This window comes from Anastrepha obliqua, chromosome 5 (genome assembly GCF_027943255.1).
Source record: "Anastrepha obliqua isolate idAnaObli1 chromosome 5, idAnaObli1_1.0, whole genome shotgun sequence".
In the NCBI taxonomy this organism is placed as follows: domain Eukaryota; kingdom Metazoa; phylum Arthropoda; class Insecta; order Diptera; family Tephritidae; genus Anastrepha; species Anastrepha obliqua.
In genome coordinates, this window is record NC_072896.1 from 49,672,666 (window position 1) to 49,692,891 (window position 20,226).

Sequence of the window (20,226 nt, forward strand, 5' to 3'; positions counted from 1 at the left end):
CTAATTTCTGGTTAGAAATAAAACTGCCTACTTTTTGGCGCTTGTTTGTTGCTGCAAACTTGTCGGAAATATATTTTTGGTGCCTACTTTTTGGTGTTATATTTCCTTGGTACTGTTTGGGGCGTTATTAATTTATTTAGATAATATATATATTCTTTCTTTCTCTCTCGGGTCCCTCCCTCTTTCTTTGTCTGCTTTGGAAGTTTGATCTCAGAAGTATGTTTTAATTTATAAACAAAAATCGCATCATAACCTATCGGTTATAACCTAATTTCATAAGAAATGGTTTTGTTTATTGGTTAAATTGGATAATATCAATGCAGATTCCTAGCAAAAAGGCTTTTCCATAGCAGTAATATATTTATAATTTCAAAATATTCTTTGGAATGGCACATAATATTTTTGGTAAAAGTTTGACGGAGCTTCTTCAGTGGTGTTTGCCATGAAAGTGACCTACAATTCTAGATCAAAAATTCTCTCCGAGGATTATCGGTAGGTATTGATAAGAATCAGAAGGTATTGATCAGTAGGTATTGATCAGAATTAAATGTTCCTTAATTACATTACAATAAATGTAATGAAAAACAAATGTTACATTCCGATCTACGTTATTTTAACTGGTCAAAACCCATCAATTTATCTCCCCTCCTACGCCGTGCGATAAACTCTTTTAACTCGATGGACTACTTCATATTTTATGTATTAGTTCAGCTAACCACAATTGTTTCATCTTATCAGATAAACTATCTAAATCAAACGAGTCTATTTTCGTTACCTTAACTTCTGGCGTGACACCGAAAAATATGGGCGTCAATATATTGTTAGCGGCCCGTTATTGTTAGCTACAAAGAGCCTGAATAATTAATGTTAATTGAAAGCCACCTGTAAATGTTGGAGAGAATTCGTGAAAATGATCGGTCGCATAATTGTGCGATCTGGCTACACGATTCCCAACCAACCCTGTGTGGAGAGTTATTTGTTTAGAATAATATTCTAAAGCAAAATATGAACAAAAACAATCACTGTTGTTGCTTTCCCATGGCAACAAAATAAAAACTTGTCACTGTCAAAGCTCAAATAATTGTCAATAGCGAAGAAGAATAGACGAAAGAGATAGATACTTGGATGTCCAGAACGAAGGATTTTTTATTTCTGAAGTTTATTTGCGTAGAATATTCGACTGAGTAATCGCGTAAAAGTTAAAATAAAATTGTGATAAACGTTGTGAAATACGAAAAATTTCCATCATATTGTAAAGGAATAAGAAAAAAAATTGTGAAATATACATAATTACATAAAATTGTGCTGGGGCTAGGTGTGGGAGGCGAACATCGTAAATTCGTCGTCTCATATCCAACACCTCTATAAGCGGAATAAAAATATCGATTACTGACTATGACGACTGGTCTGGCAGTATATAATCCTGGGGGAATAAGCATGAAAAGAGTGCACCACCACAAGTGGGTTAAACGTGCAACAGCACCACATCATAGAAAAAATATACAACGAAATAATTGCCTACGAAGAAGCTTTTCATTAGGCAACAATATCCGAAAACACAACGCAAAAGCGCTTGGAGGTGGCGATGGGGGTATTGTGTGGTTTGGTAATGACCGCGCATCACACGTACTATTCTCATTTCTACTGCTAGCAGCCCTAACGCATACCTCCAATGCAACTGCGACCGATATTGCGCTGGACGCAAAGGCCACGCTCACACATAGAATTGATAGTCTTAATCTCTTGGTTTATACCTTTTTGCTGACGTTAACTGTACTAACAATTTGGCTGTTCAAGCATCATCGTGTCTCCTGGCTACATGAAACTGGTCTTGCGGTCATTTACGGTAAGTCATCAGTTCCATATGGCTAATTTGTACTGTAATTAGACGCCTTATCAATTCAAAAGTTTATGAAGGGAAGCACTCAACCTCTACACAAAATAAATCGATCCATCAAATAATTTGATTGTAACAAAACTTGTCTACAAAATATATTGCGCGCAGTACACCCCTCCGCGCGCCTTGGCCATAAAGTACTTAGTGCTTAGTCGTAGCAAATGACAAAAGCAAATATAATCCGCGCAATATAAACAAAAGTATTATGATTCACGCTTCAGCAGTATGAAGTGCTAACATAATAAATATTTTTACAAACGAAAGTGTTAGTATAATCATTTAATCGCTGCGTGGTATTGATAACATAATTTTAGATACTTTCATTTTCAGAAAATACTTTGATAATTTCGCACATTTCCATGCCGTTAACCCATTTATTTACTTGTTCTTTTGGTTAATTCATAAAAAGCTGACTTATTTTGACTTTTAATAAAGATAGTAATAGTCATGCATGTGTTCAAATGTGAATTTCCCTACTGGGTATGGACGTGCATGCATTATCGACATGCCCATATGTCTACATACAAGATGAAGTCCAAAATAAACAAGACTGAGCTAAAATAGAAACGATAGGAGCTTTGGCCTAATAACTTCGAGTTTATCTATTCAAAATAGTCCCTTCTGGCCTTGATACACTGTTTTGCGCGATCTAAAAGCTTTTCAAAAGAGTGTTTCAGCTCATTGACCGGAATGTCCTTCAGGATGTCCGTACACGCCTTTTAGATGGCTTCTACGGACGCAAACCCTTTTCCTTTCACGGCCAAATACAAATTAATTGTATGTAAAGCCGAACAATTCCCTATATAATTTCCATCAAATCATAATTGGTTCAAAGTAGACGATCTCTAGGTTTATTATTCACATTTACATTGAATAAATTAAATTGTTATGATTCTTTTTCTTCGAAACACAATTACAGCTGTGCAAATTGCCAATAGCGTATACGTTGTTGTTGTTGCTGTTGTGACAGCCAGCAAATACCTTAAGTGTCTACAATAATCACGTTTTGTGTTATAATTATCATCCTATAGAAAAATGATTGAAGTTGAAACACTTTGCATGAATTCCATTTCTATGAAAGGTTTTCGTCATTTCCAATCGGGCATGTAACGTAATCAAGGAGATTGATTATGTGTGAATAATTTGAATAATAGAAAATTGAGATGAACTACAGTAGGTTCTGTTTTTATGCGGTAGATACGTTCCGCAAGAAACAGCATAAAAAAAACAGCATAAAAAAAGCTACTAGTTCTATAGTAAAACTATAGATACGTTTCAAATGCTAAAACCGCATAAATCTGAAATAATGTAATAAAATCGCATAAAAAAGGGCACTAGTCCCATATTATAACTATAGATACGTTCCATAGACCGCGTGAATCTGAAATAATTAAATAAAATCGCATAAACAAAACATTGTATTTTTGAAAATTATATCTTTATTTAAGAAACGTCGAAATCGAAAAATAAATTTAAGTCAGAAATAGAATCAGACAATACCCACATGTTGCGCGTTCGTTTAGGATTTGGCGTAAAATCACTTTCGTCACTTTAGGAAATGTACACATCTTATCTGGATAGTTATGCATGCGGTTCCATACTTGTAGGGTTAGCATTTCTGATGAAATCTGTGATGAGTTTTTGCTTAGCTGGTTTAGAATCTTGTTTATATGTACAATTACCGATAGGTCGACATGCATTTTGTAATTTAAAAAAAAACCGCACTATTTCAAAACCGCATAAAAAAAAGCCGCATAAAAACAGAACCTACTGTATTTACTTTCATGTTCAAGTAATAGTGGCATTTTTTTTTTTTTGTAAATAAACCGATTATTATTAAAATAGGGGTAGGGTCTGTAACTTCCGGACTACTCGCCAATAAAGTTTCTTAGCGCATTGAGCAAATTTCTATCATTCGAAAAATATATAAGTACATACTACTGTGGGCAAAAAGTAAGGTGAAGTTGGTTGTAAAATGAAAAATCTTTATTTATTCTTGTAAATCAATTTCATCCCCTTCAAAAGAGTCCCCTCTCGATGAAATACACTTATGCCACCGATTTTTCCAATCCCCGAAACATGCCAAATAGTCCATTTCCGGTATAGCCATCAGCACCTTCTTCGATTCAGCTTTTATCTCCTCAATCAACTCGAAACGCCTTCCCGGAGTGGTCTCTTGAGTTTTGGGAATAGCCAGTAGTCACACGGAGCCAAATCAGGCGAATACGGCGGTTGCGGAACGATATGCGTGGAATTTTTGGCGAAATGGTCACGAAGAACGAGTGCAGTGTGAGACGGTGCATTATCGTGATGCAAAAACCAAGAGTTGTTGGCCCATAATTCTGGTCTTTTTAGACGAATTGCTTCACGTAAACGACGCATAACGCTCAAATAATATTCCTTATTAACAGTTTGGCCAGGTGGAAGGAATTCATAGTGCACCACACCACGAAAATCGAAAAAAACTGTCATTATGACCTTTATTTTTGAACGACTTTGACGTGCTCTTTTCGGTCTGGCCTCGCCTTTAGCACGATATTCGCTTGATTGGTCGGTTGTTTCAGGGTCGTAAGCATAAATCCAAGTCTCATCTCCCGTAATGATGCATTTGAGCTTGTCCTGATAGTCTGAAAGCATCGTTTCACACACATCAACGCGACGACTTTTTTCCAAGAAATTGAGAGTTTTCGGTACCAAACGAGATTTGACTTTTCGTAGGCCCAAATGGTCTTTCAAAAAGGGTTTTCACAGATCCTTCTGATATTCCTATCATATCAGTAAGGTCTTTAACAGTCACCGACGATTTTTGAGCACTAACTCCTTCACTTTATTGACGAGTTGGTCATCTGTTGACGTCGATGGTCGTCCGGAGCGCTCCAAGTCATCAACACGTTCTCGACCCTCTTTGAAGTCTTTGCACCACTTATAAACATTTTTCTGCAGCATGGTCGAATCACCAAATGCCTTCTGCAACATGCTAAACGTTTCCGCAGCCGAAATTTCATTCCGCAAACAAAATTTGATGGCACTTCTCTGCTCAATCAAATCAGAGATTGTAAAAATCGAAAAATGCACTCTTGGTCGTTTGGTAAGCACAAGCGTAAATATATTACTGATAATGACATTCACATGAAAGTTGGCCCAGATGTTATTAACAGTGCTGCCAACTCATGAAAAAAATAACTAGAGCGAAATTTTAATCCCGCGAAGTTTGACAAATAAATTCACCTTACTTTTTGCCCACAGTAGTATGTACATAACATATAATATCTGCCGAAACCCGAACAGAAATTAAATATTTCGAAAGTCGGTGCCAAATTGTACACCTCGCCGCTAATCTCTGCGCAGCCAAAGTCAAACATCCTAAAAACAACAGCAATAATAATCATTGGAGTTTGCAAACTTTGTTGAGTATTTGGCCACTCCACCCTGTGGTGTGCGTCTGATCTTTTCCACAAATGGAACGGCAGGTGTTTTTTATGTGGAACTTTTTCGTGCCACTGCGAGGTTTGCTATTACCTGTCGATGATCGAATGCTATTACTAGGTTGTTCAATAAGTTTTGCGGTTCGATAAGAAAAGCCGTCGCTACTAGCCAAAATTTTTTTTGTTATGTTGGTACACTCTTCATGTGAACGTACGTGAAGTTTCATTTTAATCTTTGTTTACAAGCCATTTAGTACCAACGTGTCACAGCATTTCCTACAATGGAAAAATCAAGTATCCTGCAGTGATTGAATTTTTAATTTTGGGAAGGTTTAAAAGCAAAGGAAATTTATGAACGAATGTTGAAAGTGTATAAGGACTTTTCGCCATCAATTAGTGTAATAGAAATATGGGTTGCTGAATTTAAACGAGGTCCTACAAGCCTTGAAGACGATCCACATCAAGGACGTCCAAAAACAGCAACAAAGCCAGAAATCATAAAAATCAGGATCTCGTAAGGAAAAAAAATCGTTTTCATCTGGACAATGCACCGGTTCACAATAGGCTTTTTGGCAATGGCTAAAATCCATGAATTGTTGGAGCATCCATCGTATTCACCAAATTTGGCCCCTAGCGACTTCCAACTGTTTCCAGACCTAAACAAATGTACGGGTGAGAAGCGTTTTCCATCAAATGATACGATCAAAGCAGCTGTGGAGACGTATTTTGCAATTATTTTTGCAACGTTCCCACGACAGTCGGTTCTACGTTACCGGATCGACCCGGATTTATATCGGGCCAAGGACTGTCACTTCAGGAGCATTCCCCATATATGTATGGGGAATGTTTATGCTGATACAACAACAAAAACAGCAACGTATTTCCGGATTCTCACTCAAGGGTGGAATTCATAAAATAAATTGGAATCTGGTTGGAGCAAGTGAATTGATGTTCAGGGAAACTATACTGAGTGGGTTTGAAACCATAAGTGTTTTTCTTACCGAACCGTAAAACTTGAACAACCTAGTAGAATTAACTTTTTCTATCATTCGGTGTTTTATGCCCATTAAGCTACGGCTGCGCCCGTGTACATTTGTATAAAATTCCAATTAATTTAATCTGCAATGCATGTTTCTGGAAAATCCTAATATCATACTTTTATAAAGTTATAGTACTATAGAATTTAATTATATTATAGTACTTTTCATACTGAAACATGGCAATCAGAAAAAAGACCCAAAGCAAAAAATAATAGTATGTGCTGAACAGCTTAACTGTTTATACTACATAGTTACATACAGTTGCCGTCAACAAACTAGAAGCACACAGGTTCTTTCTTCTATTAGTCAGCCGAGTCAAGTTTTACTAATAATAACTCCGTGCTTGTTCGAAATTTGGGCAAAGATTCTCATGGTTGATGTTATTTAAATGACACATTCTAATTTCATGGCCACATTGGCTTCAGTCTTCGAGTTAGCGGTATTTGGAAATGTCACCCAGTCTCGTGAAAGCTATGTAACACATGGGTTGAAAAGCTCCGGTCCTAATAAAGGAAACACGTTTTTGCTTTTGTTAAAAATTAGCTTTATTCATCGACGTATTTTCCATCAAGAAACCGCAATCATTCCAGCGCCGCTCTAACATTTCAATACTAGTTTTGTAGATCGATTTACCTTTTGCCTCAAAATAGGCCTCAGTTTCAGCGATAACTTCTTCATTCAAGTGAAATTACTAACCGACGAGCATTTTTTTAGGTCTGCGACCAGCCATTAGTCGCTGGAAGCAAAATCTGACGAATACAGTGGATGTGGGAGAAATTCGAAGTTCAATTCATGTAGTTTTGCCATTATTTTGATTGACTTGTGACACGGCGCGTTGTCTTGATGAATAAAAAAAGGGAGCAAACGTGGCACCCACTTTGAACAGAGCTAATTCATTGTCAAATATTCTTCTTCTTAATTGGCGCGATAACCGCTTACGCGATTTTGGCCGAGTTTAACAAAGCGCGCCAGTCGTTTATTTCTCGTGCTAACCGGCGTCAGTTGGACACACCAAGTGAAGCCAAGTCCTTCCCCACCTGATCTTTCCAACGCAGAAGAGGCTTTCCTCTTCCTCTGCTACCACTATTCGGACGACATGACCCAGCCAACGTAGCCGGTGGATCTTTATTCGCTGCGCTATGTCAATGTCGTCGTAAAGCTCATACAGCTCATCGTTCCATCGTCTGCAATATTCGCCGTTGCCAACGTGCAAAGGTCCAAAAATCTTACGCAGAATCTTTCTCTCAAACACTCCAAGCGTCGCTTCATCAGATGTTGTCATCGTCCACGCTTCTGCGCCATATGTTAGGACGGGCATGATGATAGTCTTGTAGAGTGTTAGTTTTGTCAAAGTCCTTTACAACATCGAAATCATAACTCTCAACAGTGGCGTGGGTGCCGATACGCGAGTGCGCCGACTGTTTTTCTGATAACAGGAGGTACTTCGTTTTGTCCTCGTTCACCACCAGACCCATTCGCTTTGCTTTTTTATCCAGTTTGGAGAAGGCAGAATTAACCGCGTGGTTGTTAAGGCCGATGATGTCAAATGCTCATACAATATATAGCCAACTCGTGCTTTCTGATATCAGTTTTCGATCATTCAGAACGATTTTGTGAATTTTTTGATGCTTTCTGTTGTTATGCATCATCGGTGTCTCTACGACCATGTTTAACAGCAAACCATCGTTTTATTGTTGTTTCTGATTGAGCGGAGTGCCCATAACACTTTTCAAGCCATTGCTTCGCTTAAACGGTTTTTCCCCCCATTAAAAATTAAAAAAACGGAATTCTTGGAATGGATCAAATTGTTTTGAAAATAACAAAAGTAGATGAATAGAATATCATGAAATTTTAACAGCTGTCTTTTTGAGGTTACTACTAACTGAAAAAGAGGTGAATGCAATAAAACTCGTGCCATCTATGTGTTAGGCCCTCACTTTTCAGCCCATGTGCCAATCTGACAAAACGAGGGATACCATTAAATTAAGCAAGGTCAACTGTCAAAATCTTTGCTCGAAGAAAGTTGAAAGTCCGAGCATAATGTAATTATTAGAAATTTGTTCGGAATTTAATCAGTCTCGCAATGTGCAATAACAGCAAATACAGTTATTTTATTATTTTATATGAAATACAGCAAGTTTTTTTTCTAAATTAACTACAACATAAGAAATGTAGTAAACGGAAGCCCTCATCGGAAACAAGGAACCCAAATAACTTCCACTAAGAAAGCCAAACTAACTAATGGTGCAAAGAAATTATTTAAGGGGTCCCGGTGGTCCAGAGCTCGAAAATTTTGAGTATTTTCAGGAATTTTTTTTTTACAATAAAAAAAATTAAAAACAATATTTAAATTTTTTAGGCTTTTTATTTAACTTCTTTTTCATAGAAAAAGGAAAAAAAATTTCTTAATTTTAATAAATTTAAAAATGGCGCTGAAGTTGACCGTCTAGAAAAATTGGCCTCGGACGGTGTTGTCCACTTTGGCTCTTCTATTTATCTGAAACACAAAGACCAAAAAGTTATTAATCAGTATGACTGTAGCTGGGATTTCTTCAGTTTTTTAATATAATAAAAAAAAAACAAACGAAATAATTGAAATAAAACATTAAAATTTCAGACGATTTAGTTGAATAGGCCGAAGAAAGTAGTTTTGAAATAATTCAGCTTAAAGTTTTAAGTGTGGCCGCGTGACGGCTGTAGAATCGAAAATACTGGAAATATCCTTTCAAAAATTTGGCAGTATATTTTTAAAAGTCTATACTTTCGAAGTATCAAAAAAAAAATTATTTTTTTTTAATTCTAGACCACCGGTACTCCGTAAGAAAATGCCGAGCCTTCACTGTAAACTAATTGAAAATAATAAAAGTACACTCGTGATCCAAAATACGCTGATAACGGTGGCAATGAGCTGGGGCGTTATGTCATATCGTGCGAAGTGGAACAGCAATTGAAAATCGTATGGAACCGCACTAAAACATTTTTGAATGACGCAATGAGTTCTTATTTTTATGATAGCATGCTAGTAAAATTGATCTTGAGAAATCACTTCACTGTCAGGAACATACCACCGCTGCCTTTTTGGACAGCGAGGGTCTTTCAACGACTTACTTTACTCGGAAGTAATTGCAGAATCGCTCATAGAGATGGAAGTAAACAGTGCTCTAGTCTTGTTTATAGAACGAATGCTAATCGGGCGGACGATAAGTGCAGATTTGGGCGAGTCATCTATTAACAAATTTCCCGTCATGGTGGAGTAATCTCCCCACTTCTGTGAAACCTGGCAGCTAATAATCTTCTTCAGAATCTCTGCTAAGCTGAAATAAGCATGTCTTAGCACACTGATTTCCGTTATAACGAGGCACTTCATAATAGACAGACACGCCCAGAGGGTGGGCCTGCAAACATATGACTTCTTCAGAAGCTGTCTAAATGAAGAAGAGGAGGAGACGATCACTTTCTATGGCATCGTCGTGCTCTATCCAGACGTAGATTCAGCACTTTGTGTATAGGTTTAAAATAATGAATTCATAACTAAATAATACAGAATACAATTTTTTTATCAAAACCAAGCGTTTGAGCCTATGTGCCTCTATTCGGGCGGTACCAGGCCTATAAACTTCCTTCTTCCAAGTTTGATGATGAGTCGGGGTCGTTTCTCCTACAGTCCGTCCAATGTCTCTGTGAATGACTCACTGTTTTATGATATTTATGATATTTTCATTTTCCCCAGAGAGATTTTAATCCGTACAAATGAAGTTTTTTTTCATTCAAAATACTCCAAATAGAACGATCAAATGACCTAGAGCCTGGTGCTGACGGAGTACAGTTATGAAGAATCACAAGTACGAAAGTTTGGTTTTAGTTTAAAGCCAACATGAAGGCGTATATGCCTTTCTCGCTTCTTTACTGCGAGGAGCCTACAACTTTCCCCCACGAAGTCCGCGGCGACCCTCTTCACCACCTGGACAAAGGAGGTCAAACTGCAACTTAAGGTAAAAGTCGATGACACTAAAATATTGGGTGTTACCTTCGACAGTAACGACATTCATCGGGAGACTCTTACCACCCTCTTAAGCTCCCGACCTAAGAATGCCATTATCGGAGCCCACCCATTGCAGACGAAAAGCTCCAACTTACCCGAGAATCCCGCGTAACCTTGGCACAATTACGTTCTGGATACTGTAGCAGGTTAAACTCCTACCTATCCAAAATCGACCCCGACATACTCAGCATATGTCCACCATGTGAAGTCACCCCGCACGACACCTGTCGAAACAGCAAGTTTCCTGGGCCTACCATTAGATGAGTTAGACGAAGGCGACCGTTGATTACACTACACTGACAGGGCAAAGTTACTGCTACAACAACAACGTACACCATTAAAAGACGAAAATAGTCGCCGTTAACACGATTTTTGGGTGTTTGACCAATCTCCTCCTCCCATTTGTGCAATGAGTCTTCATGTTATTCCACGATTCGAAGAACATACAGTTTTATGCCACTTCCGAATGGCAGATGGTTTTTTATGAGATGAGGAACTCTTTCATGAGAAAAAATGCACTTGGAGGTTTGCCATTGTTTGCAGAGGGGTGAAAAGCTTTTCTATTATTCGATACTTCTATACAACAGTGAGTTTAGAACCCGAACCTTCGGATTGATAGTCACCATTCGGCTACGGCGGCTCCATAAAGTCCGCGTATTTTCCCATTTACAGTAAAAAGGGCAATTAAAATTGTCAAAGCTTTGTTCTAAGCTTCATAAAACTTTCCACACTTTAATGAACGCGGAAGTATTGCTCAAGATTAAAAATGTTTCACTACACATACTATTGATGAAGTTTTCACCCTTTATTTTGGCATATACGAGAATCACATATGGGTTATTCGTCGCTTTTGGAATAAATATTCAAGCGTTTCTTTATAATAAAAGTGGCGCATTATGAGTAAAACTTGTAAGTGATTTATTCCGTCATTGAAAATGGGCATTCATGTTTGTATCTAATTTAAATTTTTATCACCAGCTTAGTCACTAACTTTGGTGTAAGCACCATATGTAATTAGGCTACAATACGCGTACACTTGTGTTCACAATAATAGCAACACGACTAGTTGCAAAGTGTTGACAATTTATTTATTTATTTATTATATAATTTAATTTATTTTCTAAATACATATTTCGACGAAAACTATACAATTCAAAGTTTGTAAAAAATTAACAAAATAAAAATCAATATTAGGCTCATCATGGTTCCCGGTCAGAGCAGTTTAAAGGGGGAAACTGCTGGGCTGATGAGCTGGCTAGACAGAGGATCCTGGAGGCGGTTTCATCGCAAAATGAGAGGATTAAGGTACCCCTGAGATTCTGTAGGCCGGGAAATATGGGCCTTGCATCAACTCAGCGAGCGCTGAGCTAATGCGCAAACGTGCAAAATCGCGAGATCCTTCTGGTCACGGATAGATCGGAGGCGCTCGAGGGAACTTCTAAGGCTACCAAAGCCGCAACTCTCGAATTTGGTGGGTATCCTTACCGGACATTGTCTGTTAAGATGTCGATGCAGTGAGACTTGGGATTGCTTCAAGTCATTTTAGCTGAAGTTGCCCTGCTCTAGTCGAGCAAAGATTTAGACATCTGGGCTTTTACTTTTTTGCTACACCTGCGGATATGGCGGATTTACACCTGGTGTAATTCATTAGTAGCTTGACGCGTTTAATATAAACGTAATTAGCTACTGTTGGTGGTCACCTTCTAATCCAAAACCCCTTCTTCCTTTTTACATCTGTTTGGATCTTTTCCCTCTGTTATTTCCTTCTCCTATATGGTAGTTTTCCCTATGGTATCACAATGGACGAATTTTGATCCCCCTCTTTTGGGAAGCCATTTATCCTATTCTATCCTATACAAGTTTAGAGTGGTTAAAAATTCGCGTTGATTTTTGATAATTTGTTTTGTATAATACATTTTATTCCATCGGTTGGTATACATCGCGCAAGCCAGCAGTAGATGCACGGAGTCTACTTGTGAGATAGCTGGACAGAATTGATATAGAAGGAATAAGCTTAGAATTAGGTCCCTCATCAATCTAGACCGGCCTTCCATTAGTACAGTAGTTGGTAACATCACCGGGCACTGCCTAATGGGAACACATGGAAAAAGTATAGGTTTTCTCTCAAATGACTTCTGTTGCACACGGAGGAACGACGAGGAGGTGTAGAGCGTTAAACACTTCCTCTGTCACTGCCCCGCTCTTGCCAGAATGCGATATCACTGCCTAAACTTTTACTCCTTTGGATGTTTAGCAGTCTTGGAATCGGCAGCCATTCACATTATTTTTTAGTTTATGCGAGAGACGAATTGGTTTCACTACATTGGGAATTAGAGAGCGAACTTGAGTCCAAACTAGTGGTATCACAATGCGACCTCCAGGCGAAAGTGGGCCTGCTCTACACCCTTATGGAGAGTGGCAACTACCGTAACCAAACCCAACGAATGCTCGAAATTTTTTTATATGAAGAAAATACTTCGTAAATGTTTCGAATTTGATGAAAATTTGTTGAAAATTCTTTTGTACAAAGTCCGACATTCTAAAAAACGCGCTTAAAATGCCTGGGAGACCCACACTTTGAGGGTGCAGAGGGTATCTCAAAAATAGATCCTCCTGCTATGCTTATGTTTGCTAAAAGCGTTGACATCCTACGTGATATCTACTTGAAATCTTAATAAAGGTCAGTCTCCATCTGCGTTCGCTAGGGACCAAAAGGTCTATGCCTAGCTTAATGTCAGCCGGGTTAACCTAACCTAACCTAACCTATGTTATATGGTTTTTATTGTAAGATAAACTATATTTTCATTAAAAAAATTAAAAATAGTCAAAACTTTGAAGCATGTCGCGCTGCTATTATTGTGAACACAGGTGTACACACATGGATTCAGAAACATATGTATGTATGTGTACCCATACTTAGAGACCGACCGCCACTTCTACCTACCCACATATACTCGTATGCAGGCATTGTAGTCAACTGTTTGTTGTTGCGCAATATCATGCACAGTTATCATTTTGCATTTACTTGCGCATGTTGCATAAAATAGCCGACCCCGGTAGTGATGCATGATAAGGGAGTCGTTCTAAACAAAACTATTATATTTCATGTCTCGTCAGCAGTCCATTTTGAAAACTTGATTACGGATATATCGTCCCCTAATTGGAATTGTTGACTTTGATTTGCATGCACAATTCAATTACAATTCAAAAAAATAGTTAAAATATTGTTAATTATTTACATAAATTTTTTGATTTTTTTTTAATAATTTCTTCAAATACATACCGCTTGCGATAGTTGTTATCAGTTTTACATTGATTCATTTTGAAAGGAATTAATCAAATAAGTATAGGGCTGCAAAACTAAAACTCATAGGCAAAAGCAGAGATGTAAATACTTTGTAAAATATGAAATACTACGCAGTATTATCCAGTGAAATATTTCCGCCTTTGTTGTCATTGCAATATTACAAAAAGCTCTTATCTTTACTTGAATATCAGGGAGTTGGAGCCGACCTTTCCTCTCACCATTTCTCTGGATCATTGTTATCAATGACTTGCTGGAGGAGCTGGTGAGGAGGGGCTGTAGGGTGATTGCCTACGCGGATGATGTGGCATTAATTGTTAGAGGAAAGTTTATAGATACCCTTTACGATTTAATGCAGAGATATCTGAACGTAGTTGATCGATGGGTAGCGCACTGCGTCTTGTCGGTAAATCCTCTTAAGACGGAGCTCGTCCTTTTCACGAAGAAATATAAAATACCCAGAGCTCAACTCCCCTCGATGAGGGGCGCTCCGTTGGTGCTTTCTGATAAGGTGAAGTACCTAGGTCTAATCCTTGACAGTAAGCTAACGTGGAAGCTCAATATTAAGGAGAGAGTAAGAAACGCAACAATCGCTTTATATGGATGCAAGAGTGCAATTGGTAAACGATGGGGCCTCTAGCCTAGAGTTGTGTATTAGCTCTATAATACCATAATAAAGCCAATCTTGTGATATGGAATCGTTGTCTGGTGGAACTCACTCAGTTAAAATGGTAGAGAGAGTTCAAAGGTATGCACTCATTGGAATCAGTGGGGCGCTTCGAACTACTCCTACTCTAGCGCTAAATGTAATGTTAAATGTGGTACCTATAGACATCGCAGGCAGAATTGCCGCTGCACGTACCGCACGCAGACTGAAGGGCTTGGGCTATAAGCTCAATCTCACATATGGGCACTCAAGCATCCTCAGAAACTTCGAGTTCATCCCCTCGTCGACAGATCCGTGTGTACCTTCGCTCAGTCCAAGCGGAACTTTCTCCACCCATATTCCATCAAGGGAGGAGTGGACCGGGGGACAGAGCCTGGTTAACCTGTTCACGGATGGCTCGAAGTTGGACGGTAGAGTTAGAGGAGGAGTATTCTACAAAGAGCTCCCCATCAAACTCAAATCCAGGTTACCGGATCACTGCAGTGTGTTCCAAGCAGGGGTGGCCGCAGTTAAAGAAGCAGCTGTTAAAAAGGTAAATATTTACTCCGATAGCCAAGCGGCAATTAGGGCCCTAGGCTCTATTGTGGTGCATTCGAAACTGGTCAGAGAATGCCTGGTCTCGCTCTCGATTGCATCAGAGTTCTTCGATGTAAAGATAATTTGGGTACCTGGTCACAGGGACATTGCTGGAAACTGCGAAGCCGACGAGCTGGCCAGAAAAGGAGCCTATGAGGTAGTGCGCCCGCGAAAGGAGAGGATTGGGATCCCCTTCATAACCTGCGCTTTACTCCTGGAAGGATAGGCTTTGCACCAACTCAGCGAGCGCTGGGCAAGTACACGAACTTCATCAGCAGCATAAAGAGGCTAACACAACCGCAAATTAGTCACCGTTCATAGTCCACAAATACTCAATCCTCCCCACCCATTTTTGTCCTATCGTTTTTTCCCTCTTCACCTCTTTTTCCCCAATGGTATCACAAAGGATGAACCAAACTTCTTTCGTCCAAGTGGGCCCACTCTCTGGGCAACCATTACTACCTAACCTAACCTACTTGAATACACAGCCAGGCAAAAAAAAAAGTGTCTGCCTGGGTGACTGGCTATTTGCCGGTTGGTTACTATGGTTTGGCAGCTGAGAATGGCAAAGTGTGTTGACATTTCTGTTCAGTAAGGAATAAGAAAATGAGGAAGGAGCTGCCGTTACGGTGACGAGCGCTATCGAGCCATTCTGACTGAATTCTTGTTTCCAAAAACTAATCACATAACTTTGACGACAATTTTATTTTTTGTTTTTCTCTTTGTTACACTAAGTCGGGATCTATCTTTTTTTCCGTAGTACGTCCTCGATGCATCTCTTGGGATCCTTGCCCATGGGATCCATGATTAGCCTTCTTTAATTCTATGTTACCTCACCAATGTTTGCCATTAATCTGCTAATCCGCATGCCGGACCCAGAAAGTAAGCCTGCAGTCAAATTAAATACCTGGGTATTTCTCTACTATTTCTGTAGATTGACTGCATTTTGTTCCAACAAGACTGCTCAACTTGCCATACAGCGTCTAACAATCGTAATATTGGACTGATCGGATGTACCATGTGACTCGTAGCCGCGGCAGACATATGCCGGATGTCATATTCAAAAAATAAACGCCATGAAATTATTTGCCAGATTACAATAAAAAAAAATCATTCCAAGAATATTTCTGTTTTATATTGTATAATATATTATTATCATATTAAGCTTTCAAGCTTTACATATAGTGTATATTTTTGGGGTTTTTTAGGTTTAATTTTATCACACCAGGGTTTGACTATAACCTCCAAATACACTCAAATCCTAAAACCCGATTATCCCAACCTAAAACCTGTTAACCCATTGACTCGTGAAATAAATTTATACCCCTTACTCCATAATCTTCTGACCCCGAAACCATACAACCGCGCAATCAAAATGTTGAAAAAGTGTCGCCCTATCTATCACCGCGAAACTAATCGTGGCATAGACTACATTTCCAGGCCACGTGCTTGCGATGACGGCATACGACGGAGCTAATTTGTGAACCGTCAAAAAAGTTCCTGGATCGTTTGCTGGTCAGTATGAAAATTTCAGAATTTCTGGCATCCTTCTTGAGAGAGAGGAATATATTGGAGCCGAAGATAAAATCGAATATCGCCTTAACAAATTCCCAAAATTGTCTGAAGCAAAATTGAAAGAAGGGGCTTTTATGGCGCTCAGGCCAGAACCATGTTCCAAGATACCGGTTGAAGGGAAATGAATGGAAAAGAAAAAAACGCCTTGCAAATCTTGAAAGCAATTGCTGAAAACTTCTTCGCGAATAGAAAAACCTTCCTTTTAAGAAGCTTAAACAAACAAATGAGCTTAGTAATATTTTCAATAGTCCGTTTCTACAAAAAATTGACAAAATTTTCGATTCCAATGATATAATTTTCACTCAATTATGAGGGGATTTAACACTGCGACCTGAAAGATCTATTGTAGTCCCTTCATGGATTCAGAGTGTTTCCTCAATAAATTTTATTGCTTTTAGCTGTTTTATTGAGTTTTATTCCCTCCTCTGGTGAAATATGTGTACCCAGGAGTTTGAGCCGCTTATGCATCAGTGCTGCCAGCACATACTTGGCGCTTTCATCTTCCTCCCTACAGAAACAGCAAGTTCCATTGGAGAGTATCCCCAGTTTAGTTAGATGATGATTCAACCTGTAATAGATTTTGGAATTCCTATGATGATTCTCAAACTATTCTTATTTAATTCCATACAGTGCCTTAACCGGTTGAGGTTAAAACTACCTATCATGGATTTTGATTCCGATAAACCCTATAGCTTGTCCCACTATGATCTTATTTGTCTTTCCTCTACTTCCTGAACAAGAAAAGAAAAGTTACCCTTTCCTAAGCCATAAAATGGATCTGACCCTATAAATGGGAAGGTCGCCCGTTTCCTGGCTATTTTACCAGGCAATTCGTTCCCAGTAATTCCTATGTGTCCTGAAATCCATAGAATCCGTACCTGGTTGTTCTGTCATAAGATACTCAGCTTATCAAGGCATTCCATTCCAGCGTCAATTTTGATGAAACCTGGAAATAGTTAAGAGCTTTGATTGTTCGCTGGCTTTAAGCAAGGACAAATATGCTTCTGTTGTTATAGTTGCGTTCAAGGTTAAAGAAAGCGCATATTTCTATTGCGTAGACTAAGCGGAAGTCTTAATTTAAAATTCAAAACTTTAATTTTGAAAAATAAAAAAATGTGTGTTCTTGCCTGGGTAAGTGATCCGTCCATGTATCATGTTACCATGTCCAAGTTTATTTTGTTGGTTTTAAATAATGCTTCCCAAGTCTCTTTATTGCATTTGACAAAACGGAACATCAGTAGCATCACAAAAATTTTATTCGTGTACAAATTTTCGGTGAGGATGGATATCTGGAACGGTACTCATCTTCAGCCGTTGTTCTGTTCAGCTAACACTTCTTAGAACATTTTACAACTTTAAAATATAGAAAAATAGATTTGATAACTTGATACTTTGCCCTGTCAGTGTAGTGTAATCACCGTTCGTTTACGTCTAACTCATCTATCTTTTTAGTTACTTACATTTTTTTCTTTTTCAATTTAGTTTACCTTACAATACAACAAAGAAGGTCTTGAAGCTTTTCATACAAATGTTTAGACAAAAGCCCCAAAAAAAAATAAAAGAATACATATAATTAGAGATCGGACAATCTTCGGCTTGAGCCACAAAAATTTCGTTTTGGTTTCGGTTCATTTTTTTAAATTTGGTATTGTTGATGTTTATTTTGATTTATATGTACACAGAGTCCTTCACAACTTTGATGCTTAAATAAGATAACTTGTGCTTCAATACGCGATAACTCTTTATGTGTTGTTTTGTTCTCTTTCACCCTCCTCTAAGCTCGAGGAAACTGCGCTTACGACCCTGATGGCCAGGGGAACTATGCCAATATGAACTTAGTAGCTGGTAAATGTGTCTTACCGTACCTCTTCGCCATCGGCAATAAACAGTTTAGCGTATTTAAAATCGTCTTTAAGGCCCTTGTATTTTGCCGGCTTAACCTAGACCTCGAAATGGGATAGGAGATTTAAACTTCGGCCCCAAGTTTAGCAACCCCAAAATGTACACTGGTATTGCGCTCAGTATTGTTGAGAAGTTTTCTCTATTTATTTAAAATGTACCTCAAGCGTCCTTTATTAATTTTCTTTCTGATAGAGAGTTATTGAATAAATGCAAACCCTGTTAATCTGTATTATTAGCTCACTTTTTCTTCAAACAAATTTCCATATAATAAAATCACTATTTACTACTAGTCTGGTAGCCATGCCATTCATTCATACAGTTATTATTACTTCACACTATTCAAATTAATTAAAAAAATATTTACATTTTATTTCAGGTCTAATTGTTGGCGCTGTTATACGCTATGCCGGCACTTCAACGCCCCTTGTGCACCTGGAAGTTGATCCAGCTGGTGATCCAAAATTTAATCAAACCTTACCGCCAGACACCTTATGGATGAAAGTATGCATAAATAAGATTCAAGGAAATGCTCAATTGCTTTCATTTGCACATTTTTATTACATTTTAGTTCCCCGGAAAACTGGCACCGAATACCACCGACAAAGAACCAATATCCAACAAAACATATGCATATGTTTTTCGTGGTCAAGTCTATGACGTCGATGAGAATGAAATCGATTTGAAAGCTACTTTTGATCCAGAAATTTTTTTCAACATAATATTGCCGCCAATAATTTTTCATGCCGGCTATAGCCTTAAAAAGGTGCGTTATTAAAAAGAATAATATGAATTTGAAAGTATGCAGATAATTTTTTTTTTTGCAATATTTTAGAAATACTTTTTTCGCAATTTGGGCGCTATATTGATGTTCGCCATATTGGGCACGACATTATCATCGTTCCTAATCGGCGCTATTATGTACGGCTGTGTGAAACTAATGCCAGAATATTTGAGTAGTAGTTTCACATTCCTGGACACGCTGTATTTTGGAGCGTTGATATCGCCAACAGATCCACTAACAATATTAGCTATATTCCACGATTTGCATGTGGATGTAAATTTATATGCGCTGGTGTTTGGTGAATCTGTACTTAACGATGCAGTGGCCATTGTGCTCAGCGGGTAACTATACTAATTCCTATATACTCGTGCATACAAGGTGAAGTCCAAAATAAACAAGACTGGCGTCATAAAAATGTTTTTGATGGCGCCATCTTTTTAATGAGCTAGTGCGTTGGAAGTTACTTCCCTAACTCACTTCCAGTGAAAGCTTGGTGACATTCGGTTCAGTGGTAGCGAAGTTATTGCGTCTAAAGTGTCAGTATGTTTGTGTCTTCGGTACAAAAATGAGTTTCGAACAAAGAGCGAATATCAAATTTTGTTTTCAAAACGGTAAAACGTTTACCGAAACATTTGAATTGATGAAAAAAGTTTATGGCGATGATTGTCTTTCTCGTGCCAGAGTTCATGAGTGGTTTACGCATTTCAGAGAAGGTGGAGAGGACATAAATGACAATGAAGTAAGCACCGAAAACTCCAACGAAATTGTTCGTAAATTTATCAAAAATGAACCGAAACCATCGTTGAAATTCAGGGAATCCGAGTTAAATATCTCCAAAACATCGATTTATCGCATTTTAACTGATCATTTAGGCTTACGAAAGATCTGTGCACATTTCAGTCCGCACAAGTTAACTGAGAACCGCAAATTGCTCAGAATTCAACATTCGAAAGACGTCATTAGAGAGGCGAGAAAATACGAAAACTTTTCAACATGAACCTGAAATTAAGGATCAAA

General features: G+C 38.3%; 1 protein-coding gene across 2 annotated transcripts in view; it reads left to right on the plus strand.

Moving 5' to 3' along the window:
• The first annotated feature begins 1,096 nt into the window (after positions 1-1,096).
• The window catches only part of LOC129249404 (sodium/hydrogen exchanger 6), a 42,412-nt gene continuing 23,282 nt past the window's right edge, over positions 1,097-20,226 (plus strand). For both annotated transcript variants that reach the window (XM_054889203.1, XM_054889205.1), the window contains exons 1-4: positions 1,097-1,846; positions 18,805-18,929; positions 18,997-19,191; positions 19,261-19,550. In XM_054889203.1, coding sequence (XP_054745178.1) covers positions 1,396-1,846; positions 18,805-18,929; positions 18,997-19,191; positions 19,261-19,550 — 1,061 coding nt within the window. In that variant the 5' untranslated portion in view covers positions 1,097-1,395. The remainder of the gene's footprint in view (positions 1,847-18,804; positions 18,930-18,996; positions 19,192-19,260; positions 19,551-20,226) is intronic.